Consider the following 26,626-nt stretch of genomic DNA (forward strand, 5'->3'; position numbering starts at 1 on the left):
AAGACCGGGTATTGTAAAGTTTCTAAGCTGCAAGGTCTGAGTTAAAATGTAAAGGATTAGGTATTGTTAGGTTTCTATGCTACCTGCAAAACCTGAAATCCCTGTAGCTGTTAGGACAATACTGGAACTGCCCAGTAAATATGCCCACTGACTCCCTGGTTGTCTAATAACCTGGGACTCTGTGTAACTTGTCACGAAGTCATTTAGGCCCTAAAACCAATCAGTTTGAATGTGTACCCCGCTTAGGAGTGACCAATCACCCCCGTCCGACCTGTTCCCGCCAATGAATGAACTAATCATGTTTAGGAGTTGTTGTTCAATTTTCCCGCGCCTCATGATGATTTGTTCTGATGTATACAAAGCCCCCTGCCCTCCCCAAAAAGTGTACTTAAGCACTGCTTGACCTCTGCTCTAGGCTCTGGGCTGTCCTCCCTTCTTGAGCGAGCCTGCCTGGAGCCTCAGCGCGCTGAATTGGATCCTCAATAAACTCCCTCCTGCTTATTGCATGAAGCCAGTCTCTTGTGGTCTCTTCCTCCGACGCTTCACCGGACCCTTACAGTCAAAGGAAACTGTAAGCCATTTATTCTTGCCTTTTCTTTTCAGGCTCTCATTAAAGAAGTTACTGGATTAAAAAAAAAAATCAAATTCCCAGTATAGGCAATGTGACACAATAATGTGACACATGCTGAAATCTCCATGATGAATGTGTTTTGTTTTAATCCTGCCAGACTCTCTATGGTTGTTCCTATGTATAACCTACTTTGGAAACGCTTATGTCAAAAACCTAAATTTGAAGCTGGGACCAAATGCTTCAAATCCAAATCGTCACCCCACCAGCCCTGCTTCAAAGAAGGCATCACCCAGGTTTGATGAATGAATGAATGAATGAATGAGTGAGTGAATAAATGAAATAGCACAGGCATTCAGCATGAGTCAATCTTATCAGAGTACTTTATAAACTGTGCACTGCAGGACGTTCGGGAAGGTTACTGCAGGATTTCTAACTAGGCTAAGCGCCCCAAACGCTCTCTCTTCCCTGCAGTGGCTCAAACGCGGGGAACCCACTTTGCACGTGGGCCGGACACTTGTCCATCCTTTCCCAGTCGAGCCCCGCCCCCAGCGCGCGCCTCCCCCGCCCCAGCCGCCGGAAGTGACGTCCATCACGGCCTAGCAACCGTTGCCAAGGAGCTCGTCTCTAGGAACTCGCTGGAGCCCGGGTGCCTCTTAGGGGGGTGGGGAAGTGGTTTCGTGAGGAGAATTTGAGGTAACCTCGCCAACTCGCGGTCGGAAGCTCCCCCGAACCCCGAAACGGGAGAGAACTCCCGCTCCCNTTATTACTCTAATTTTTAGTTTTAACTATAGTTGGTAATATCTTTACCTGTTGATGTATTTTGAATATCCAGCTCCACACCCCCAATTAAATCCATTTCAGAACAACGTGCTTATGTCTTGAGTAAAATGGCATCTTTCCATTTCATGGTTTTTACATATAAGGAGCACTGAAGTAACTTGTTCTTTTTAGCAGTTCATTTTGTAATTGCTAAGTTAAAGCAACTTACCTTGGTAAAGTTGTTTCAGCAATTAAGAAATCAAATATTCAATATTTTGCAAAGTTGTGATCATTTTTACCACTAGCCTGATTTATTTTAGACTTAGTCTTCCATTTTTTTCCTGACCTTAGGCCTGTGAACAAGTTCATTCAGTCTAGTGGAAGGAAGTCAGTTTTAGATACAGCGAGTGTTCACAAGAGGAATTGGACAGAAACACCACCCTCATGGAATTTACAGTTTTACAGAAAGGAAAAATGTATACATAGAAACTAGTACAAGATAAAAGGTTACCCAGAGAGTGAAGTGCCAGGGAAGTGTGGTCTGCTTGGCAACAGGCACTGTTTGTTCTGCTGCAGAATCTAAGATAACTTGAGAAAGTTGAACTTGAATTTCATGGGCAGTGCTTGAAAGATGGTTGAGATTTGCAACCCAGGATGTGGGGAAAAGGGGGGAGCATTCTAGGTAAAGAATACATTAACTGAAGATAGAGAAGTAGAAAAACTATATAAGGAGCAATGACTATTTCAAGGGGCTGAAGTTTGAAAGGGTGAAAGTTAACAATTTGGAAATGAAGTTGGAAAAGTTAAGTAGAGCTTGGTTTTAGAAGTCTTGAAGACCAAGAAGTTGGACTTTTATTTTGTATGTGAGAAGCCTACAAATGATTTGTAATGGAAAGAAGGGGAGACTAGTGACTTTCCTCATCGAAAGCAAAAGAAAATGAAGGCTTGAATTACTCAGGGTGGCAGAGTTGATGCCTACCAGGCTAAACTGGTAACAGAAACCGGTGAAGAGTTTTTGGTGGATACTGACACTAAAGAGTGCATGCTGAGGCTACAGCATGTAGCCCTCACTCCACTTTTTTGGCTCCGCCCATGCAACCCATCTAATCGGCCTCAAGAGCAGGAGGATTGCGGGAGGTGGAGAGGCTTGTGGTTGTGAGAGAGGCTTGTGGGAAGCCGGTGGTGGCAGTTGGGCTCTGAGGGTTTATCCTGAGGAGCAGTTTTGTTTGGCGTGTGTGGTTCTAAAAATAAAGTTCGTTTCTTTTGACAAGTGGATCCTGAATTGTGCCCAGCCAGACTGCGGCATTTGGTGGCCAGTACGGGGATCGAACCCGCGACCAGCTTCAATTGGTCAGAGCTAAGCATGAATGTAGGTCCAGGCAAGTCAGATCTGATTTTCAAGAGAAATTGGACATCTAGACTTCAGTGTAAAAATCTCCCTATTTTAAAAATGTGAACTGCTAATAATAAAAAAATAATAATTAGAAGAATGTCTGTAACCAAATGCTAACCCCTCAGTGGAAGTTGTAGAGCTGTGTAGGAGATGAACGTAGGTAGGATTTATTAGTCATTTGTCCATGTTAATTCTGGTGATTATTATTATATCTGAAGCATATGCCAAAACATTTGATGTTAAAAATAGTATATACTGCAGCTTTTTAAATAAAGCCTTCATACTCCAATTTCTTTCAATAAAATAGCCCTGAATTTATAGTGTTTTACATGCCCTGCAGAATTATACCTTTTATGTCTACTTTGTATGGACTTAATTCTGATTTTCCCCCAGAACTTTTGCTGACAATATTGAGACATTGTTTCCTCTATTTTTTACTCTTTAGTTTAATGTTATAAGACACAATTATGAGTGATCAAATCAAATTCATTGTGGACAATCTCAATAAGGAGCCTTTTAAGAAGAACTATAATTTAATCACATTTGATTCCCTGGAACCTATGCAACTCTTACAAGTTCTCAATGATGTTCTGGCTGAGATTGACCCAAAGGTAAGAGTTTTCTCTTTCTCTATAATGGAAAGGTTGGCAAGACAGTCAGTTTCTGCCACTAAATAGCTGTGAGTCTTGGACAAATTACTTAACCTCTCTGGGTCTTATTTTCCATGCCTATAAAGTAATAATAAATGATCTTTAAGGTTTCTCTACCAACTCAAATTTTAAATGATTCACTTGTACCTTATTTAGAAATTGTTTCTCTGTTCTAGACATAAATAGATTTGGCCCTGGAATGAAAACACTTTTACAAAAGGTTTTATTGTATTGCAAGTTAGCTCATGTCTCTCATACACTGGTCTTTTCCACTGGAGACTTTTTTTTTTTTTTTTTTTAAGCTTAATGTTCCTAATATGGATCCTGATCTGACTGTGTGTGCTTTCATTTGAATCTGGGGGCTCCCATACTGTTTTGTGAAGAGACTAGTGTGCCTGTTATACTCTAGCAAAACAATTTTGTCAGTAAGTTTAAATATTGTTCTTTGTTAAATGTGTAACAATGACATATTTTTTAATTTCTTTATTTGTTAGCAAGTTGTTGATATCAGAGAGGAGATGCCAGAGCAGACAGCCAAACGGATGTTGAGCCTTCTTGGTATCCTTAAATACAAACCTCCGGGAAATGCCACAGACATGTAAGAATCTGCTCAAGTATTCCTTTTCTTTTCTTTTTTAGTGGTGCTAGGGGTTGAATCAAGGGCCTCACACATGCCAGGCAAGCTCTCTGCCACTGAGCTACATCCCTATCCCCCCCTTTTTTTTTTAATATTTTTAGTTGTAGATGGACACAATACCTTTATTATTTATTTATTTTTATGTGGTACTGAAAATTGAACCCAGTGCTTCACATTTGCTAGGCAAGTGTTCTACCACTGAGCTACAACAGCCCCAGACCCTCATCCCTTTTTATTTTATCTTGAGACAGGGTCTTGCTCCATTAACCAGGCTGACCCTGAACTTACAGCTGGGATTACTGGCATGTGCCACTGTGTCCAGCCTCACATATTGCTTCTTTCATTGCTCCCAGCCCTTTTTATTCATTTACTTTTTAAATTTTGAGACAGGCTATCACTAAGTTGCCAGGACTGGTCTTGAACTTGTGATTCTCCTGCTTCAGCTTTCAGAGTCATTGGGATTATAGGTGGGCACCACTGCACCCAATTATATATTGCTTTCTTAAAATCATGCTTTAACGTCTGACTTTCAGGTGTCACAATCAGTCATTTTAGACAATACTTGATCTCCCTGATTCAATGGCCTGAGGATATCACTGAATTTTAAAATAGTCTTAAACCTTCTAATACCACTTTGTCATGCAAAAGTCTTAAGTGGGTCAGTTCTTTGCTCTAACCAAAAAAAGTCAGGTAGAGGCTGGGATTGTGGCTCAGCGGTAGAGCACTCCCCTAGCACGGGCAGACCCGTTCGATTCTCAGCACCACGTAAAAATAAAGGCATTGTGTTGTGTCCATCTACAAAAAAAAAAAATTCTCTCTCTAAAAAACAACAACAAAAAAATGTCAGGTAAATCCATTATACCATTTTATCATTATCTGTCATCCTAGATAAAAAACAAACACTGCCCAGTCAATGAAGTCTGACTATGCCTATGAATAGTTTCAACATAACTTCCTTGGATACTTTGGTGATATATTGGGGGCTCAAATTTCTGAATATAAGATTAACTTTAGTATAGTCTTGGGTTTATCTTTTTAAAGTAGTTGTAGAAAACAACCAGGATGTTGTAAATCAGATTTTGAGCAAAAACTGACTCTTCCAGTTTCACTGATAAGCATTTGTGTGTGCATCTTTCTTAGGAGTACCTTCCGTCAGGGTTTAGTGATTGGAAGTAAACCTGTAATTTACCCAGTGCTCCACTGGCTTCTCCAGAGAACTAGTGAACTGAAGAAAAGAGCATATTTAGCTCGTTTTTTAATAAAACTTGAGGTACCAAATGAGTTTCTTCAGGATGAAACTGTGGCTGACACCAATAAACAGGTATGTATTACATGAATTTGGTATTTTGAAACTATCTGTAATGGATTTCAAGATGTGCATATTCAAATACACGTTAATTTCTTTTTAATTGTTGTCTCTGTATTTCCAGGTGGCACAAAGGTAGAACAATATCAGCTAAAGTCAGCTGCAGTCACATCTTAAAATAATGACTTTTGTACACAAATACCTTTTTAGTAATAAAAGGAGTATATGGATAGGAAGTAAAAACCCTGAAATTAAGATTTCAGAATCTGCCATGTCTACACAATATTACTTAGTAGTTGTAAGTAGACAGGATCCTGGGCTTGAAATTGCAGAGAGCTTTGTTCATCAGTAAGGTAACTATATAATTTGTCATCCAAATTTGATAGAAACAGGCTATCATAATAATTGCATCAGGATAAATGGTATAAATCGACCTTATCCTAGGCTTTTTGGAACTGCTGAGCCCCTGCAAGGAAGTAGGTAAAGAAGCCACACTGCAGCCTCAAAAGATGTAAAGATAGGCTAGGAGTTTGAAGTTTCAGTGCATTTTTCTCACAGAGTTTTGTAGTAACACTGGGTTCTGGCCTATGCTCTTAAAGCTCTTGATTACTGAGGATTCTGGCTGGTCTGGTTCCTGGTCCTGAGAACCCAGAGCACATTGCTGGTCAAAGACTGCAGAAAGAAACCAATCTTTTAATCAAAAGGAGTTTGATTAAAAAAAAAAAAAAGGTCTCCATTTAGTGTTTTGAACTTTTATAGCAAAGCACTCGTTTGGACTGACTTGTGCCAGTTTGTTATGAGTAGTTTGGCAGCCTGTCTGTCCCAGTAGATTGTGAGGTCTGGTGAGACAGGTATCATGTATTATCCATCTTTGTTTTCCCCCAGGATTCTGTGTAGTGGCTTGTATATGTTGCTCAACATTTGGATTGAATCAAAACAATCAACTGAGTGTTTTTCTTTTTCATCCATGTTTCATTTTTTGGGGTAGACATGGTAGTCACTCAAAATAGAGTCAGTATTGATCTCTTAAGACAATAGTTATGCAGATAATATCAGATGTCATAGTAGATGCTCAGCAGAATGAGACACCACCCCTTCTCTACTTTTTGAAGATTCCATGTAATATAGAGGAAAAAGAGAAGTATAAATATGAAATATTTTCTTCTCCCTTCCATTCCCCCATTAATAAATTTGATAAGAACTAATTTCCTTAGAGGAATTTTATTCATAGTTTTTACTAAATTTGCCCAGCTAATTAATGAAAGAATGGCAATGAGGACATATTTGTTTATATATAAAATAACTTACACATTTAACTGGTCATTTAGCAAAGACTAAAAAAATGCATACTTTCTTTCTGAATGAAGAGTTTTAGAACAAATAATTTGTAGATATATAGGATATGAACAGTCAAGAAAAATATTATTAATTTTCTGACATTGTCCAGGAAATTATCATTTAAAAACTACTATTCACTACTACTATTTTTTTTTTTTTTTTTTTGGTTTTGGGGATTTCAACCCAGGGTCTTGTACATTCTAGGCAAAGTGCTCTACCACTGATTGCACACCTGGACCTTCCAAAGTCCTATTCTTTTTTTTCTTTCTTTCTTTGTGCTACTGGGGATTGACCCCACAGGTGCTCTATCACTGAGCTATATTCCCAGCCCTTTTTATTTTTGAGACAGTCTTGCTAAGTTGCCAATCCTGGCTTGAACTTGCCATCCTCCTATCTCAGCCTCTTGAATAGCTGGAATTATAGGCATGTGCCACCACACCTGGCCCCAAAGTATTATTGTTCAAAAAAAATTGGATAAAGTTGTGATTTTTTTCATTTGACTATTTATTAAACACCTGTATGAATTATGCACTGTGGTAAGTCCCAGGAGTACAAAGGTGTACACAATGGATATGATTCTTGTCTTCCTGATTCTCACTGTCTAATGGAAGAAGACAAACAAGTAACTTGTCTGTTATAACTTTATATGCTATCTACTCTGATAGGATAGGTACAGGGCTAAAGAAGGCTGTTCTGAGAATTATGATATTTATGCTGAGACCTGTAGGATGAATCAGAGTTATTCAACTTAGGGATGAGGACATAGAGTTTCTCAGAGCGAGAGGGTGTGTAAGCTGGAGATAAGATCATGTAATGTTCCAGGGGCTGAAAAAAGATTATCATAGGTAGAGTATAAAGTGTGAGGTGGGAAAGTAACCAGAGATGAAGCTAGAGAGGTATTTATTGGCCACATTGTACAGATGTACTTTTCTGTGTCCTGTATAAATGTTTGAGAATGTGTTTTTAATGCTGTTGTTACAATGGTTTAATAATCACTACAAGTTTAAACGCTTGATTAAGAAATCCCTACTGGCTTGGTGTAATGCCTATAATCCCAGCAGTTTGGAAGGCTGAGGCAGGAGGTTTGAGTTCAAAGCCAGCCTCAGCAACTAAATGAGGCCATAAGCAACTTATATCCCGTTTCTAAATTTAAAAAGAAAGAAAGAAAAGGGATGTTGCTCAGTGGTTGAGTGCCCCTAGGTTCAGTCTCTGGCGCCATTAAAAAAAAAAAAAAGTAAGAAAGTAATCCTATTATAGAATTTATGATTTAATGACATTCTTCTTTTAGTATGAAGAGTTGATGGAAGCCTTTAAAACTTTGCATAAAGAATGTGAGCAGCTGAAAACATCTGGATTTTCTACAGCAGAAATCAGAAAGGTAAAGGAAAAAAACATAATTTTTTGGATTTGGATAATATTGGATTTTGCATTTTCATTTGTCGTTAATTCAGTATGAGTTTTAAGATTTTATGGAGACTAATGACAGCAAATGGCCAGGGTAAATTTACAGCAAGTTCTATGTACTGGGTAAATCACTAGAAGGGGTTTTAAAAGATTGTTGAGTCTTTATGTGGTAGAAAATATACAGAAAAACAAAAAAAAGGAAAAAAAATTATCTTGTATGTATTGGGGATCACATGATACATACTTATTTATATCTTGCCTTTTAATTATTACATTGTGGATACAGTCCCTTTGTTGTTTTTCTAAAAAAAATGATTTTTCATGATCAACCTATATTCCCAAATGTGGGTAACTTAACTATTTTTAGTTTTTTGTTTTCAATTTTTGCTCTTATAGATAATGCTATGATGATTTTCCACATAATGTTTTTGGCATGTCTATGATTATTTCCTTAGAATAAATTCTAGAAATGGAATTGTTTATTAAATCACATGAAAAATTTGACAACTTTTGATGCATGTTATTAATGTTCCCTAGAAAATATTTTTATATTTTCACCAAGCATTTTAAGTTCTTTCCTCAAACTATTACCATACTGACTTGTATGGATTTTGTGCTTTTAGAATTCCTGAGTTTTCAATGCCATTTTTATATTCTAATTTAGACACATTAGAAGTTGCTTCCTCAGGGAAGCCTTCTCTAATTCATTAAATAGATTAGTTACCTCTATTATTTTTTTATAGCACTCATTACACTTATTAATTACTTTAATGTCTGTCTTCCAATTACCTTTAAGGGCTATGATGGTAAGTACTGTATATCTTATTTGCCCCTATATTCCTAGTCTCCATCACAGTGCTTGGCACAGGGTAGGTTCTCAATAGGAGTTTATTGAATATTAGGAATGAAGATGAACTCAGATGTAGTAAGGGAGAAAAGACCAATAAGTACATACTTAAAATAGCATGGAAGATGATTGATATTCCTCTCCTGTTCTTCATTATGTCCTATGAATAAACCAAAATGTTAAAAGAACCTGGAGTTTATATTTTAATTTCACTCATTATTACCAAAGTATTCTTGAATATATTCTTTGTAGTAAGTTTAGAAAATGTGATTAAATAAGAAATAGAAATAGAAAATAATTCACTCATAATCCCATGTTCTAGAGATAACCACTATTGACATTTTGATAAATATATTTAAATCTTTTCCTTGATATTATACTGTACATACATACAATTTATAATTTACTTCTTTCAAGTAATGTCATATCTTGACTTTTTCTCATGCCATTAAACATTCTTCTACATAATATTTAATAATTTTCATTATATAATGTAGTTTATTTAATAATTCTCAGACATTTAGATTTTTTTCAAATTTTAGATATAGTTAGTAAGAATCCTTTTTAAAAAGTCCGTGAAAAAAAACTCTGTGGCTTTTCATGAATATTTTATTAGAATAGATTCCCCAAATGTAGCATTATTGAGCTAGAAGGGATGCACATTTATTTTATCTTATATTATTTTTTATATACTGCCACCAGTAGTGAGTGAGAGTGCCCATTTTCTCAAATTTTGCCAATACTGACTAATAATGTATATTTTACCTTTGGTATTATTGTATTAGTTTTTTCAGGTTTAGGAAGGATTTTTGTTTTCACTGAAAAATATTATGGAACTGGTTAAAAGGAAGGTAATTTATTTATTACTTACTTATTTTTAAAAATCTTGATTTTATTCTTACTTGGAATGTATTGTCCATTCCCACATTTCTTTCTCTTTAATTTTGGATTTTTAATGTAATATTTTAAAAAGTTTAATAATCAGAGAGAGGTGATTTATTTTTAGGGAGAGAATTGGTTAGTTGGCAAAAACAGATATAATTTATGTCTTAAAATCACCATAGCCTTAAAAATAATTTTGATGGAAAATTGGCAGAATACATGGTTTGGCATTTAACAGAGCAGATGGGATGTCAGCAGCTGTTGTTCATGTATTTAGACCTGCACACTTTCCATTATAGAGAATCTTTAAAAAATCATGTGCCCATATTTGGAATCAGAACACAGATGTGTCAGTTGGCAGCTTCACCTTGCTGCGTTTTAACCTGCTTTAGTTGCTTTTCTAGATGAAAACCAAGTTGCCAAAAAAATTACCCTTCATAAAGAACCCGAGGGAAAAATAGAAATGCCCTTTGTCCAAAAGAGAATTTTTGTTCCTTACTGCTCTGGTTCTAAATGATGAAAATGGTCGATGCATAATCGTATAAAAATATTATCTCATTTCTAAGTTTTTAATGTCCTCTTTACTACTTTTTAGGATATTAGTGCAATGGAAGAAGAAAAGGATCAGCTCATTAAGAGAGTTGAACGTTTGAAGAAAAGGGTAAGGAAAGAATTAGCACTATGGGGCTGGGGATGTGGCTCAAGCAGTAGCGCGCTCGCCTGGCATGTGTGCGGCCCGGGTTCGATCCTCAGCACCACATACAAACAAAGATGTTGTGTCCGCCAAGAACTAAAATAAATAAATATTTAAAAAAAAAAAAAAAGAATTAGCACTGTAGAATTTGGCCCGAAGTCCTAAGGACTGGCAAAGATTTAGGAATGCAAATAAAGATTAAGCCAGGCATGGTTGTACATCTGAGGATGAACTCAAACGACATTGAGGGAAAGGGAATCTCCGTAGGCAGTAGCCCAAAACTTTTAAGGACCTGGAGTCTAGAGCTTTGCTGTCATCTCTAGGGAGTACTGTTTACCAAAAGGAAATGATAAGTGGATGTCTGTGTCACGTGACATGCTAATTTATTTCTCAAACCTGACAGTAACATGTACTACTTATTCCCTTACTGTAGGTGGAGACAGTTCAGAATCATCAACGGATGCTTAAAATAGCAAGGCAACTTCGAGTTGAAAAAGAGAGAGAAGAATTTCTTGCACAACAGAAACAGGAACAAAAGAATCAGGTATCCACAAAAAGTTTGTATTCTCAGGATGAAAGAAATTGCTCCTTCTGGTAATTCAAATGTAAAGAGCAAAGAATTTTAGAATTGTATTTTGTGGCACCAACAGCAACAACAATACCTCCTTTTGGGTGCTATACTTTGTATCTATATTTTTTTGGTTGATTCTTAGCTCATGTTCCAGTATTACAGATTTATTATAATGTTAAGCAGTAAGATTAACTGCTCATGAACTTTATAGAATTTCTAAAGGATGTCTTTAGATTCTGGGACTATAGGAACATCCTTTTTGTTCCACTGATCTACATTTTACTCTAGTGGCAAATAAGTGAATCATGAACAGGTTCAAAATCACAAGAAAAAAATAATCTGGCCAGAAAGTATTACTTTTATTTATTAAAAATCTATCTTGAAATCTGAGTAGACTTGTACATTAAAAATATATTATAGGGGCTAATATAAAAATATATTATAGTGGTACAGCACTTGCCTAGCAAGTATGAGACACTGGGTTCAATCCTCAGCACCACATAAAAATAAATAAATAGAACAAAGATTTTTTAAAAATAATATATATATATATATATATATAACAGGAGCTGGGGTTGTGGCTCAGTGGTAGAGTGCTTGCCTGGGTTCGAGTCTCAGCACCACATATAAGTAAATAAAATAAAGGTACATTTAAATCTAAAATAAATATACATTTAAAAAATATATATTCAAATCAATTTTATTTTTGACTACATTGGAAGTTTAGATATTTAGCTGTATTGGAGCTTGATTTGGCAGCATAGTACTTTCTCTGCATCAGTAATCTGCATTTTCTAAGCCTTGAATGGTTATTTAGCATTAGTTTTTGATTCTGAGATAGCAATTGTTAGCATTTCTTAGGATTAAGAAAACCTGCTATAATGAGAAAAGCCTGATGCATTTATTTCTTAACAAATATTTTTCCTTAATCCCCAAATTCAACAAATAACTAAAGAAAAAAATTTTAATATTTATTTTTTAGTTACAGGTGGGCACAATATCTTTATTTTTTATTTTATGTGGTGCTGAGGATTGAACCCAGTGCCTCACGCTAGGCAAGTGCTCTACCTCTGAGCCACAACTCCAGCCCTACAGAAAATTTTTCTGAAAGATTTTTTTTTTTTACATATATTTTTGGTTGTAGATGGACACAATACTTTTATTTATTTTTATGTTGTGCTGAGGATCTAACCCAGTGCCTCACATGTGCAAGGTGCGTGCTCTACCACTGAGCCACAACCCCAGCCCTGAAAGATTAAAAAAAAAAAAAAAAAAAATTTACATGAAAAGGAATTGAGAGAACCAGTTACATTTTTTATTTAACAGCAATTTTCTTAGCTCTTAATATTTGTTCCTTTTATATTATAAGAAGTATATGTAGAGGCTGGGGCTGAGGCTCAGTGGTGGAGTACTCGCTTAGCATGCATGAGGCACTGAGTTGAATCCTCAGTACCACATAAGAATAAATAAATAAAATAAAGATGTTGTGTCCATCTACAACTAAAATCCATTTTAAAAAAGAAAGAATTATGTGTATTTCCTATTGTTTGCCTATGTGAGTGATAAGTTTTTAATACATTAAGCAAGTCACAAATCTAATTGTATTTTAAAGCTATTTCATGCAGTGCAGAGATTGCAAAGAGTACAAAACCAGCTGAAAAGTATGCGCCATGCTGCAGCAGATGCAAAGCCTGAAAGTAAGTGGAATATTATATAATATCTGCCATTATAAAATATTATTTAAAAAATATTCCTGAAAGTAGTAGATTAATGGGAATTAATTATTATCAAGTGATAGCTCAGTATTTTGGAGCATCATTTTCCAACTATAAGGTTTCATCTTCGTAAAAAAAAAAAATTCATACCCACCCCTCAAAAAAAAAAAAAAATAAAAATTGACCAGTTTTTCAGTTAGGGCAAAGAAAATGATAATGACTGGCAAGAAAAGCCCTCCAGTGTACACTTATATAAGTACTTGGAATGGATGTTATGAAAAAGATGAATGGAAAAATGGGAATGGTTGCTTTAGAACCAGGGCTATAAAGAAAAAAAAAGATACTAAGCCCTTAAAACTGAGTGTTTTTCATGTTTTGGTTTGTAGAATAACAGTACTAATGATGTGGGCATTCCTGGCTCTGTTACATAGGTCTACACAAATGATACGTTGTTCTGATACCCCAGATCATACCACCAAACCCATCCTAGGTATATTGAAAGTTTTTAGCTCATTAGGAGGGAGGCTGCACACATTGGAAGAGTAGTACAAAGCTATCATTTGTATTTGAGAGATATTACAACATAAATATCTAGCTGATAGAGGGTTAATTCCTCTTTTTATAGTAATCTATAAAATATTACAGATGCAATACGTAAAGTGTCTGTAATAAAAAGGCATATAAAATTACAAGTGTTGACAAGAATGTGGAAAAATTGGGACTCTCATGTATTGCTTTGTGGGAGTGCAAAATGATGCAGCTGCTTTGGGAAACAGCTTAGCAGTTCCTCAAAATGTTAAACATAAAAGTTACCATATGAACCAGCATTTCCATTCTTAGGTATATACCCACGAGAATTGAAAACACATGTCCACACAAAAACTTCAACACAAATGTTCATAGCAACATTATTCATAATAGCCAAAAAAAAAAAAGAGAAAGAAACAACCCTTATGTCCCTAAGATAATGAATGAATTAACAAAATGTGGCATATCTACACAATGGAGTATTATTCTTCCACAAAAAAAGAATGAAACATTGATATATCCATGAAGCTTATGGCATGTATGAACCTCAAAAACATGGCTAAGTAAAAGATATCAGTCACATACATATTGTGTGAACCCATTTATATGAAGTGTCCAAAATAAGCAAATTCATAAAGACAGAAATCAAATTAGTGGCTGTCTAGAGCTCAGAGCACAGCTGCGTGATTGGGGGGAACTGGAGAGAGAGGAAATAACTGCTGTAGCGTTTGGAGACTTCTCTTGGAATTGATAATAATGTTCTAAAATTGATGGTGCTTATAGTTGCACGATTGTGCTATACTGAAAGCCATTAAATCATATACTAAATGGGTGAATTCTATGGCATGTAAATTATATTTCAATAATATTGTGTTTCCCTAATTCTAGACACCAGTTTTTTTTCTTATTTTAGTTGTTTTTGTGGTTGGTATACATCTTAACTTTTTTTTTTGGTGCTGGGGATTGAACCCAAGACCTAATGCATGTGAGGCAAGCACTCTATTAACTGAACTATATCCCCAGCCCGTATATCTTACTTTTAACATGGTATTTGTAATCTATTTCATGGTATCTTACAGTTGAGACACCTAAAAATCAAGGAAAAAAGACATGCGTAATTGAAATTTAAGAAAGTAGGGCAATATTTCTTATATGATGAATAGTTGATATATGTCAACTTTTGACTTTCCACATAATCTCACTCAGTGCAGTCATAAATTCTAATTCAAGCAATAACTGAAAGTAAGCATGCACTTAATTGTTGGTATCACTTGATTCTTTATTTACTAAGTTTCTATTTTTTTATAACTTTATTTTATTTATTTATTCTTTTATGTGGTTCTCGAACCCATTGCTTCACACTGCAAGGCAAGCCTTTTGGTTACCACTGAGCTGTAACCCCAGCCCCTAAGTTTCTTCTGCTTTTAGGAGAATGTTAATTTTCAACACAAAAGTAAAATTTTTTTCTATAGGACAACTTATATCTGTTTAGTATATGTTCTTTGATTTTGATGTAAGGTTACTTTACATCTTTATTATAAAAAATTAAGATGAATCTTCAAAAGAAATCCATTAAAGTACAGCTGTTTTAAAATTAATACCAATAAGTTTTACAAATAGTACCTATTATTGATAATACCTATTGATAATTTTTCTTTCCATTCAAAATTACGTCTCAACTCTCAACTCCCAAATACTTAATAGAATATTTATTAAATTTGTGGATACAAAGAAAAATTATCTTTCCCATTGTTAGGAGGCCAAGTGAGAAAAAAATGGCTGAAAATATAGATAGAAATGCATTATGTATGTGATATATGTATTTTGTGGGTGGGAGTTCCTGCTTTGTTTACATCTTTCTGGAAAATGGATAAGAGTTTTGTTCAGTAGCCTAGGGAAAGAATAAATTAATCAGATGTTTGTCTAATTTTGGTATTTAGTGTCTAATTTTTGTAATAACAACAAAAAAATGGTTTGCAGAGTTTATTTCTATTTACTTAATTAACATAAAAAGTAGTTTTAGTATGACAATGTAATTTGTGATTTTGTAGCATAACAGCCATATTATAAAGCATTCACTGAAGTTAATATAACTGTACATACTATACACTCATGAAATTTATTACATAAGAGAAACCATTCAGTAAATTACACAGGATCAGTGAGAAGCTTTCAGAGCGTTTTTAATCTAAAAGTTTGCTGTGATCTTGGTGACTTTATATTTCTTTTCTCCAGGATATTTAAAGATAATGATTTAAAAATTTTGCATAGAAACATTTGACTAGTTTCAGCTCTATAAAAGAATTTAAATTTTAAAAAAGTGTTTGTTATTTTTTTACCTTTATTTTATTTATTTATTTTTGTGTGTTGCTGAGGATCAAACCCAGTGTCTCACACATGCTAGGCAAGCACTCTGCCACTGAGCTACAGCCTCAGCTCAAAAACTTAAAGTTTGATGTTAACTCTGCGTTAGTATTTTAACAGCTTTATTGAGGTAAAATTAATATAACAAACTGCACATAAAGTGTATACTTGGTAAGTTTTGATATAGGTATACATTGATGAAGATATCAACTCTTAATGAAAATAATTATCTATTACCCCCTTTTGCCTCTTTGTAATGTCTTCTGTCCTCCCCATCACCAGGCAACCATTTTTAGAAAAAAATATAATTGAAGAATTTTATGTTTTAAAAACATTTTAGCAGGCTGGGGTTGTGGCTCAGAGGTAGAGCGCTAGCCTACCATGCGTGAGGCACCGGATTCTATCCTCAGCACCACATAAAAATAAAATAAAGATATTGTGTCCACCTATAACTAAAAAATAAATATTTTAAAAAAACATTTTAGGCTTTGATTTATGCATCTCTAGTTACGTGAGGTTTATTTAAGAACCTGAAGATGGAGGAGCTAGTCATCTAACACCCAGACAGCCAGAGGAACTGGAATGTAGATTTAATTGGAAACCACCTAGGAATGATTACCTGATTTTTATTATAGTGTGATTCATTAAACACTTTTCTTTCTCTCCCTTTCTTCAATCCTGAAAAAGCGGGAAGGTTGAAGGCATGAATAGAAAACTTGTAAATTTGCCATTAGTGCATTTTTATATGTTTTATTGGTACAACAGAACTTAAAATATTTGAGGGTTTTGGGCCATATTTATTATGCAATTTACATATATAGATTACTTAAACAGGAAACCCAGCATTTTAAAAAGTCAAGCCAGGGATTGGGGTTGTGACTCAGTGGTAGAGTGATTCTTGCCTAGCATGTGCAAGGCCCTGGGTTTGATCCTCAGCATCATATAAAAAATAAATAAATAAATAAAATAAAGATATTTGTCCAACTACAACTAAAAAGCAAAATAGTAAAAAAAAAAAAAAAAAGTTGAGCCAGATTTTGTAAATGTATAATAAAGATACGAAATAAACTTTATAAAGCTTTCTAGGCTGGAAATTTATATAACAAAATCATTATTCACTGAAAATCAATATAGTCATACATCTGACCAAAGTAAGAAAAGTATTAACTCTTAAAAATACAATTTAAGTTGACGCTTAACTGTAAACTAATACATTAAAATATAAAAGCTACCAAACCTAAAATATTAATGAATGTAGATAATTTATTTTTCTTTTCCAGATTTTATACCTATAGCAATGTCTTCATTGGTTTGAAACTGATAAATTATAATATATTAATTACTGCTTGTGATGAATTAGAATAGAAATATAAACTGCATCAGAAGTATTACAAAAGAAAAAAAGCATTTATAACTGCTTGTATAAAAGAGCACCTGGGTTAGATTTCATTTACATGTTAGTTCGTGGATTTCTTTTTCTGTTTTGTGGTGTTGGGAATTGAACCCTGGGCTTCCCATATGGTATGCAAGTCCTTTACCACTGAGCTACATTTCCAGCCCTGGTTCATGGATTTCTTAAAAACTTAGAAGGCAAAATATGATCCAACAATATGTCTAGTTCTGCAAATGTCATTTTTGCATATTGAGGGATATTAAAAAATTAGTTTATAAAGTTTGAAAGATCCTAATATCACACTTTTATAATTATAATTATTTGTTCTTCCATTCAGATTGCTGCTTTCATAATCATTTTAATTAGCATCAAAATATTTCAGTGACCCATCTTTTTTTTAAAATAATTTTTTATACCTTTATTTTTTTAAACATGTATTTTTTAGGTGTTGATGGACCTTTATTTTATTCATTTATTTATATGTGGTGCTGAGAGTCGAACCCAGGCAAGTGCTCTACCACTGAGCCACAAACCCAGCCCCACTTTATTTTTTATTTATTTGTTTTTATGTGGTACTGAAGATCAGACCCAGTGCCTCACATGTGCCAGGCAAGTGCTGTACCCCTGAGCTCCAACTGCAGCCCGGTGACCAATCTTTTAATGCACCATACTAGATATACAGAATGCTTTCAATAGATATGCCATACTGTCCAGGTCTTACATTTAAAAGTGTACAGACTATCACTATACCTACTCTTTCAGGCTGATTATTCACTTATTTTGTTTTTGAAAGGTTTAATGAAGAGACTAGAGGAGGAGATAAAATTTAACTCATATATGGTAACTGAAAAATTTCCTAAAGAAATAGAGAGCAAGAAAAAGGAATTGCATTTTTTACAAAAAGTGGTTTCAGAGCCAGCTATGGACCATTCTGATCTTCTTGAACTTGAATCTAAAGTAAGTGACAATCATCTTTTTATAGCTCCAATTTTATCTCATCCCCAGGTCTGTGAAAATTAAATGAACTGCTTTCTTTAGTGTCCCAGTTAGGACTGAAGTCAACCATGCTAAGAGTTGACAGCTCTTTTGAGGAGTTGTCCTTTATGAGGAATTATAGAATGTTATGTTCCTTAATCTCCATGATGTTATAAAAACCCAGTCAACTGATAAGGAAGCTAAATAACTTCAATATGTAAATTAATACATATGAATTGACTTATGGGCTTATGTATTCATAATATATCATTTACATGACAAATTTTAGAGTACTTTGAATATCATTAATTTTTTTTTAATATTTATTTTTTAGTTTTCGGCGGACACAACATCTTTGCCAGGCGAGTTCGCTACCGCTTGAGCCACATCCCCAGCCCGAATATCATTAATTTTTATTTCTAAGCATAATATTATGGTAATTCTATACTTAAAGCTGATTTTCTTTTCTTTTTGGTTCTGGGGATTGAACTCAGGGGCACTCAACCACTGAGCCACATTCCCAGCCCTAATTTTGTATTTTATTTAGCGATAGGGTCTCACTGATTTGCTTAGTGCCTTGCTTTTGTTAGGCTGGCTTTGAACTTGCAATCCTCCTGCCTCAGCCTCCCAAGCCACTGGGATTACAGGTGTGCACTTCCATGCCTGGCTGATTTATTTATTTATTTTTATTTATTTATTTTTTTACTTTTAAGTGCTGAGAATTGAACTCAAGGTCTAGTACATATCAGGCAAGTGCTCTATCACAGAGCTGCACTCTCAGCTCGCTAAAGCTGATATTTTTTATTATCCTTTTTTGCCAGTCTTGGAATTACCAAACTTTCTTGAAACCTGTTTTCATTTTACATTTTTATTTCCTAGAAATAAAACATTAATCAAATGTATATTTTTAAAAATTAATTAACATGAAAAGGTTTTGACTTGCTAATCTTTGAATGTGCTTAATAACCACTACAATTAAATATGTGATTCTGATCATTTTACTCTTTTAATTCACTTAGAGAAATTAGATGTCCAGATCAGATTTGGATCAAATTTAAAGTCATACAATTAACAGAATTCCAACCCTTCAAAGGATAGATATACTGAAAGCCATGTTTTTGTTTTTGTTTTTTAATGTGGTTTTGGGGATCAAACCCAGTGCCTCATGCATGTTAAGCAAGTGCTCTACCACTAAGCCACAACCCCAGCCCCATGTCTTGATTTTATTTGTTGAAGAATTATATGCTTCTATAGGATTTATTCAGTTTTATTACATTTTGAAAAGGTTTAATGGCTAGGATAGAAGATAGCTATCAAAGAATGACAGATCTAAGTGCATAAAGGGTTTTAAATGTCATACATGTCAGCTGTCAGCTGAGTTCATGAATTCCTATTAGCTTTATCATTTAATAACGAGTTGAAAGTCATGACCCAGGTGAGGGGATAACTTCAGATTTTTAGAAAGCATCTTTTTAATAATAATGAATAAATATTTCATGTAAAATACTTCATGATAGTTTAGATATGAAAAATAATCAAATTGTACAAATATATATCATGAAATATAAATGTTTCTAAAAGTAATCCTAACAATCCACTCATAACATTAATGAAACTGTTTCTCCCATCAGATCACTGATGGTAAGAGCTAAAAATTCAAAGCTTTTGGCCAGATTTCACTTTGTGTAGTAACAGGGAGAGTTTTTTTCTTTGTAGGGAGAGTTTTAACATTTTTCACTTTCATACTGTTTTAGATAAATGAAATAAACACACAAATTAATCAGCTGATTGAAAAGAAGATGATGAGAAATGAGCCAATTGAAGGCAAACTCTCACTATATAGGCAACAGGTAAGACCATACTTGGACCCTCTCACTGAAATCTGTGATCTTATTGGTGAACATCTTCATCAAATCCCCTGGATGTGTTATCCATAGTCTTAAAGTCAGAAGGAAGAGTAAATGTTCTTTGGTCATTGTTGATCTCCAGATTATAAGTAAGAATTAGTGGGGAAGCCACAATGATACCAGTTCAAGTTTGAAATGCAGTATACCTGATGAAGCTGTTTCCTTAGTGCCTTTTAAAAATGAAAAAGCTCTGTCACCACATTGGATATATAAATATATATTTTTTTAGTTGTTGATGGACCTTTAATTAATTAATTAATTTATATGGGGTGCTGAGAATTGAACCTAGTGCCTCATACATGCGAGGCAATCACTGTATCACTGAGCTACAACTGCAGCCCTGATAGAGCACTTTTTGTCTTTTTTGTTTAATCTGTAAATGTGGAATTCCATTTTTAAATTAAAGCTTATATTAGGTGGTTTAAATGAAATATTTATAATCTTTGATGAGTCAAAAACAATAAACTTTTCAGATTTAAAGTTAGTTTGCAAGGACTGTCCTTTTATTGTCTTCTGACTAATTTTGTTTTTCTATAAAAGCTACTGCTTGTTCGCTATAGTTTTTCCTTTGATTTTTTTACATATATTTTTCGTTGTAGATGGACACAATACCTTTATTTTATTTATTTATTTTTATATATAAAACTATATGACAGGAGAGGGAGAATCTCTAGTGCAAATCCTTTAAAAAATTCTACTGTATTTCCTGTTTGAAAAATGACATCAGGTGATAAAAGAATATTTCTTTTTTTCTTTCTTTTTTTTTTTAGAGGGGGGAGACAATTTGGCTGATGTTTTTCTTAAACTAGTATGGTCATGATTCATTAAGGAAAATCCCCCAAGAGTTGCTAGCTAATAAAATGCTGCATTCATGGCTAAGAGCAGCCATTTGGATTAGGTTAACAAAACATAATTCTGATGAGTCAGATGTTTGATTTTGAATCTGCATTTTATTTATTAGAATACTCCAAATATAATAAATGGCTTTAACCTTTCTTTTAAAAAGTCTGGATATTGAGGGGCTGAGGTTGTGGCTCAGTGGTAGAGCGCTTGCCTAGCACATGAGAGGCACTGGGTTCGATACTCAGCACCACATAAAAATAAGTAAATAAAATAAAGGTATACATACGTGGAGTATAACTCATTTTAAAAAGAAGGTGTGGATATTGAATTTGGTAAGATGACCTGTGTAATAATTCTGAAAATAAAGCATTCTTGTTTTCTTCCAGTGAAAGGGAAAACAATTGACAGTGTTAGCTTCTGTTTACTTACCTAGAATGTATTTTCATTTGCAGTTGAGAAGACTTTAATGTTTTTATTAGTACATTTTTGTTTCTTTGTTGTTGACATCTGTCAGGCCTTTTGTCTTCTGAAATGTTTTTCAGTTGGTATTTGGTATATATTATATGCTTATGCTAAATACATAATTGATGATGATGGGGAGTAGGAAAAGGGAACTGGTCAGGAGAAGCCAAACTAAAAAGTTAGCTTGATAAGATCTAAAAGATAGGTAATTTCACAAGATAATGGAAAATTTATTATATGTCTTTTGTTCTATTAAATGCCCAATTAGGCATCCATCATTTCTCGTAAAAAAGAAGCCAAAGCTGAGGAACTGCAGGAAGCCAAGGAGAAGTTAGCCAACCTAGAAAGAGAAGTATCATTAAAGACAAATCAGACCCGTGAATTTGATGGCACCGAAGTTTTGAAAGGAGATGAGGTAAGTTGAGGTATCTCATGGAACAAGGGTATGAATATTGGATTTTCTTTAAACCATTAATGTCTTTGACTTTCTTAGTTCAAATGTTGATAGTAGTTAATCTTATTTTATAAAACTTATTTAAAACTGAAAAAATAATTTGCAGTAATATTAAGACATTTCTTTATATAAAATAGGAGAAATCTTAGTGATTTTATGAGAAAATATTCCAAGTTTTCACTTTTTTATATTGAAATTATTTATTATAAGCATTAAATTATAAAAGACAAACAAGAGTAGTAGAAACTAGCAGGCAATATAAAAGTTCATTTTTGCTTATAAATGTATTTCCATAAAGAGTTAAGAAAATATCACTGAGTTAATATGGTCAATAATGTATATTTGGAGTTGGTTGCTGTGGCACACACCTGTAATCCTAGCAGCTCTGGAGGATGAGGTAGGAGAATCGCAAGTTCAAAGCCAGCCTCAGCAAAAAGCAAAGCACTAAGCAAGTCAGCGAGATCTCTAAATAAAATGTAAAAAATGGCTGGGGATGTGGCTCAGTGGTTAAACATCCCTGGGCTCAATCCCTAGTACCAAATAAAATTAAAATAATGTGTATTTGGCCAGTGAGGCTAGCCCAATAAAATGACCTCATAACAGATGCTTACAAGTTAAAAAACAATGCAGTTATATCTTACGTTGCTGTGTACTTTAAATTTTAAACAGTGCTTTAATAGCTGCTGTTGCATTTATCCACTGTCAGACTCATAAGATTAGAAGGAAAAATAATATTGTTTATTGTTAGCTAAACTCAAGCAACAAAAATATAATTCCTCATCCTCTTTTCATAAAATTAGCTCAAGAAAAACTGAGTGAATAAAGCCAAATAGCTTGTCTTAGCTTGGTGCTTTTTTAGAAAATCATATGATGGGTCACATTTGAATTCCTAAACATTACCTGTACTCAACCAACTCTTAAAGGTTTTTGAAATTTTATGTGAACTACTAACCCTCAGCAAAAGCTACTTTGAAAAGCTGCTCATGTCCAAAGCTCATTTTTAGCTTTGGAAAGTTAATGAATTCATACTGTTAAAAATTGGCAGTGAACCTTCAAATTATGTGCCAAACATAAATGAATTGTTTCCATGGTACCATTTTTCTCTGTGGTGTTTCTGATTGTAACCTCCTAAAATGCCTTTTGGCTTGTAGGGGAAGTACTAGATCTAGGAAAGCAACACTCGATTGAAAAATTCCTTTGGGTTTTAACATCCACTTCCAGATTGCTTTAGAATGAGAGTGTTTCAAATGATACTTGGAGGATAGCAGCATGTGCTTCATGGTATCTTTGCTTTCTGTGGGGGGGAGAAAAATTAATTATACAGCAATTTTGCTTTACAAGAGACCATGCTGCTTCCTAGCAGTTTTATCTTAAGAAAATCCTGCCCAGTTGACAAGAAATACTAATTGTGGCCACATTTCACATTTGACATCTAGTATAGTATTAGATGTTCTTGCGTGTAAATATGAAGGAAAAGAAACCAGTGTCCAGTTGTTAACCTTTACTTTTGGGAAATCATCTGAATAGAAGTATTTGATGAGAGATAAAAGACTACTTTTTTTTTTTTAAGGGGAAAAATTACAACTTTGGAAATGGTAAGGTTAACTTAATGTTTTGAGTAATGTCTGATCGAAAACTAGAAAAGTAAATTATTTGGCAGTTACCTAAAAGAACAGAAGGTATTGGGGAACATTATGCATAATTTTATAAAGAACAAATCTTGGTAGGCCAGTTTTATTTTCAACTTTGATAGAATGGTAGGCCATATGGACAAAAGGGAGGAAGTTTATTATACTAAAACTATATAAGATAGCTGGACTTTACTGAGGTTTCTGATTTGGTATTACATGGCAATCACCAGAAAATCATCAATGATGTTTGGAAAGAATACTCTGCCAGGAATCACATGCAGAATAAGAAAAAGGAGGATTAATATTTATTGAGACTTTTTACATAAAACTCTATACTAGGTGCTTTACATATACTTCTTTGCTTCTTGTAAGAGGTGTTTTTAGTATTTCTGTTTCACAGTTGAGTGAGGGAAATTAGAAAATTACACAGCTAATAAGTGGCCAAGCTAAGATCCAGATCTCTCCCATCTTTCTGTTGACCTTGAACAAATTATTTAATTTTTTTGTTTTTCATATGTAAAGTAGGAAAAATTGCTCTTCATTGTCTCTAGGACAATGAAATAATGGATATTAAAGCTTCTGAAAAACTCAAAGGTTCCATCAACCCGAACATCTGACATCCTTTCAAAATCACTCCTGTGGGTGGCATTATATGCCTAGATGTCGCGACCCCTCGCCGGCAAGGGAAAACACGACACAGGATTCTTCTTTCAGCAGTTTATTCAGGCCTTGAGTCATGTATCATCTTCTAGCGCCCGCGCCCGGCACACCCAAGCACAGCTTAATAAAGCCCCCCGCATCCCAATCCTAAGCCGCCACGTGGATCTCTCTCATGGGGTGGTAAGGGATTGCGCGCCAACTCTCCATAAAAGGAGTTGTTTATCACAGGCCACAGTGGAAGCCGGCGCCATCTTCTAATGGCGGCCACGGTCTATAAGAATGGCTTACCACACCTAGAGGCAGTGGCAGAATGGTTTAAGAGCACAGGTTCTAGAACTCAGTTGTTTGAATGCAGTTCCTGGCCTTGTCATTTATCAACTGGGTAACTGTTTTGAATTTCTTAATCTCTTTGTACTCAGCTGTAAAATGTGAATGTTGCTGTATATACACCTCGTAGAAGGACTACACCTGTAACACTCTTAGAACAGTGATAGGCATTTGTAAGCTCAATGTGTTGACTTCTTTTTTTTTTTTTAAGTTGTAGTTGGACAAAATACCTTTATTTTATTTATTTATTTTTATATGGTGCTGAGGATCAAACCCAGCATCTCACATGTGCTAGGCGAGCACTCTACCACTGAGCCACAACCCCAGCCCTCAATGTGTTGACTTCTAATGTTTTTATGTTTATGTTACTCACTTGAATGAAGAATTTGAAAGTTAGAAATATAGTTTATAGCTAAACAATTGAAACCAGAGTTTCAGTTGTTAAGCTATAACTAGGAGCAGTTCAGCAGAAATAACTATGATGTGGTTTCTGTTTAGGATTAAATAATTTACACAGATCCAAGATGGAATATGATAGCACTAATTCGCATTATTTTAGCAGCCATTCACTGAGCAGTTCCTATGCACTCAGTCTCGAGTATGTCCAAAACATCCTTGTTAATGGATGCACAATAATATGACTGTACCTAATGCTACAGAACTGTAATTCTAAAATGGTTTAAGCAGTAAATTTATTTTATATATTATACAATCTATTCTAATTCATCCTCCCAGAATGCCTATGAAGTAAGTACTATTTCTATTTTATAAGTGAAGAAACAGAGGAATTTAATAACTTGCCCAAAGTCCCAAAGTTAGTATGCTGTAGAGATCTGAAGTAGACCTAAACGCTTTTGCAGCTGTGCTACTGTACACTGTGGTACCCTGACTCCTCTAAGGCACAGTTAGAATGGATAAGGTATGTAAGGTTCACAAGACTATGTTGTAGTTGCAATCAATTGAAAATGTTGGCTTTGTAGAAACTGTGTAACAGCCATTTGTTTGGATCTAAAACTTCATTCCTTGATTTAGGAATATGACTTGTTAATAAGGATAAATTTCACAAGCCCTAGACATATTACAGTGATTTATATTCCATTGTCATTTTTCTTCCAGAGGTCAGTGAGGAGTTTTTGAAGTTTGGTAATGAAGTTTATACATTTTTTAAAAATATTTTTAGTTGTCAATGGACCTTTATTTATTTTATGTGGTGCTGAGAATTGAACCAAGTGCCTCACATATGCTAGGCAAGTGCTCTATAACTGAGCCCCAGCCCCAGTATATACATTTTGATACTTCCTACTGTCACTAAAGCTAATATTCTTTTTCTTTCTTAGAGAGAGAATTTTTTAATATTTATTTTTTCAGTGGACACAACATCTTTATTTTATTTTTATGTGGTGCTGAGGATTGAACCCAGTGCCCTGCGCATGCCAGGCCAGCGTATTACCGCTTGAGCCACATCCCCAGCCCTAAAGCTAATATTCTTGATGTGACATTTTACCTCCAAATTTTAGTTCTGATTGCAGATGACAAGTGCTATACATATTTGTTCTTCACTAAACTTTTGAATTAGTAGCTCTTTGGTTTTCCTTATTGATAAAAGAAGTGTCTAAAAATGCTTGTTTTTTTCTCATTGTACTTTGGTGATCATTCGAACATTTTATTTTCATTGTATTGATATGCTTGAGGCAGTACTCAAGAATATGCCCAGGAATGTATTTATCTCCTATTCTGCTAACATTCTGATAAAGGAATTTCTTGAACAGTTGAAATTAAATTCTTAGTGGTAGAGATAAAAGTTTTTTTTTTTTTTGTACCTGGGTTTGAACTTGAGGTATTTGACCACCGAGCCACATCCCCAGCCCTATTTTGTGTTTTATTTAGAGAGAGGGTCTCACTGAGTTGCTTAGTGCCTCGCTTTCTGCTGAGGCTGACTTTGAACTCCTGATCCTCCTGTCTTAGTCTCTTAAGCCACTGGGTTTACAGACATGTGCCATCACGCCCAGCTTCTTGAAAGTTTTTATAATGGACTTTAAATATAAACTGATTAAAGATCTGATTGAGTCAGCAGTCTCAAAAATATTTGACTACTGTTGTCTCTGAGAGAAGTACACTGGCACTTTGCCCTTGATCCTAACTTATTTGTTACTGTTAATAGTTTAGTAGGATTTTTTTAATATTTATTTTTTAGTTGTAGTTCAACACAATACCTTTATTTTAATGTGGTACTGAGGATCAAACCCAGAGCCTCGCATGTACTAGGCGAGCACTCTACTGCTGAGCCACAACACTAGCCCACTGTCAATAGTTTA

The 26,626-nt window shown here is 34.6% G+C and overlaps 1 protein-coding gene across 2 annotated transcripts in view; it reads left to right on the forward strand.

Annotated features, from left to right (window-relative positions):
* Positions 1-1,111: 1,111 nt before the first annotated feature.
* Positions 1,112-26,626, forward strand: part of Ift81 (intraflagellar transport 81) — a 66,835-nt gene continuing 41,320 nt past the window's right edge. Inside the window, exons 1-11 of one of the 2 annotated variants that reach the window (XM_048785582.1) lie at positions 1,112-1,264; positions 3,169-3,334; positions 3,868-3,971; positions 5,151-5,331; positions 7,943-8,032; positions 10,383-10,448; positions 10,915-11,025; positions 12,665-12,749; positions 17,846-18,009; positions 19,782-19,877; positions 21,508-21,654. In XM_048785582.1, coding sequence (XP_048641539.1) covers positions 3,191-3,334; positions 3,868-3,971; positions 5,151-5,331; positions 7,943-8,032; positions 10,383-10,448; positions 10,915-11,025; positions 12,665-12,749; positions 17,846-18,009; positions 19,782-19,877; positions 21,508-21,654 — 1,188 coding nt within the window. In that variant the 5' untranslated portion in view covers positions 1,112-1,264; positions 3,169-3,190. The remainder of the gene's footprint in view (positions 1,265-3,168; positions 3,335-3,867; positions 3,972-5,150; positions 5,332-7,942; positions 8,033-10,382; positions 10,449-10,914; positions 11,026-12,664; positions 12,750-17,845; positions 18,010-19,781; positions 19,878-21,507; positions 21,655-26,626) is intronic. The other variant, XM_015502492.2, reaches the window with a different exon arrangement.

Source organism: Marmota marmota, unplaced genomic scaffold (assembly GCF_001458135.2).
Source record: "Marmota marmota marmota unplaced genomic scaffold, marMar, whole genome shotgun sequence".
NCBI classification, from domain to species: Eukaryota; Metazoa; Chordata; class Mammalia; order Rodentia; family Sciuridae; genus Marmota; species Marmota marmota.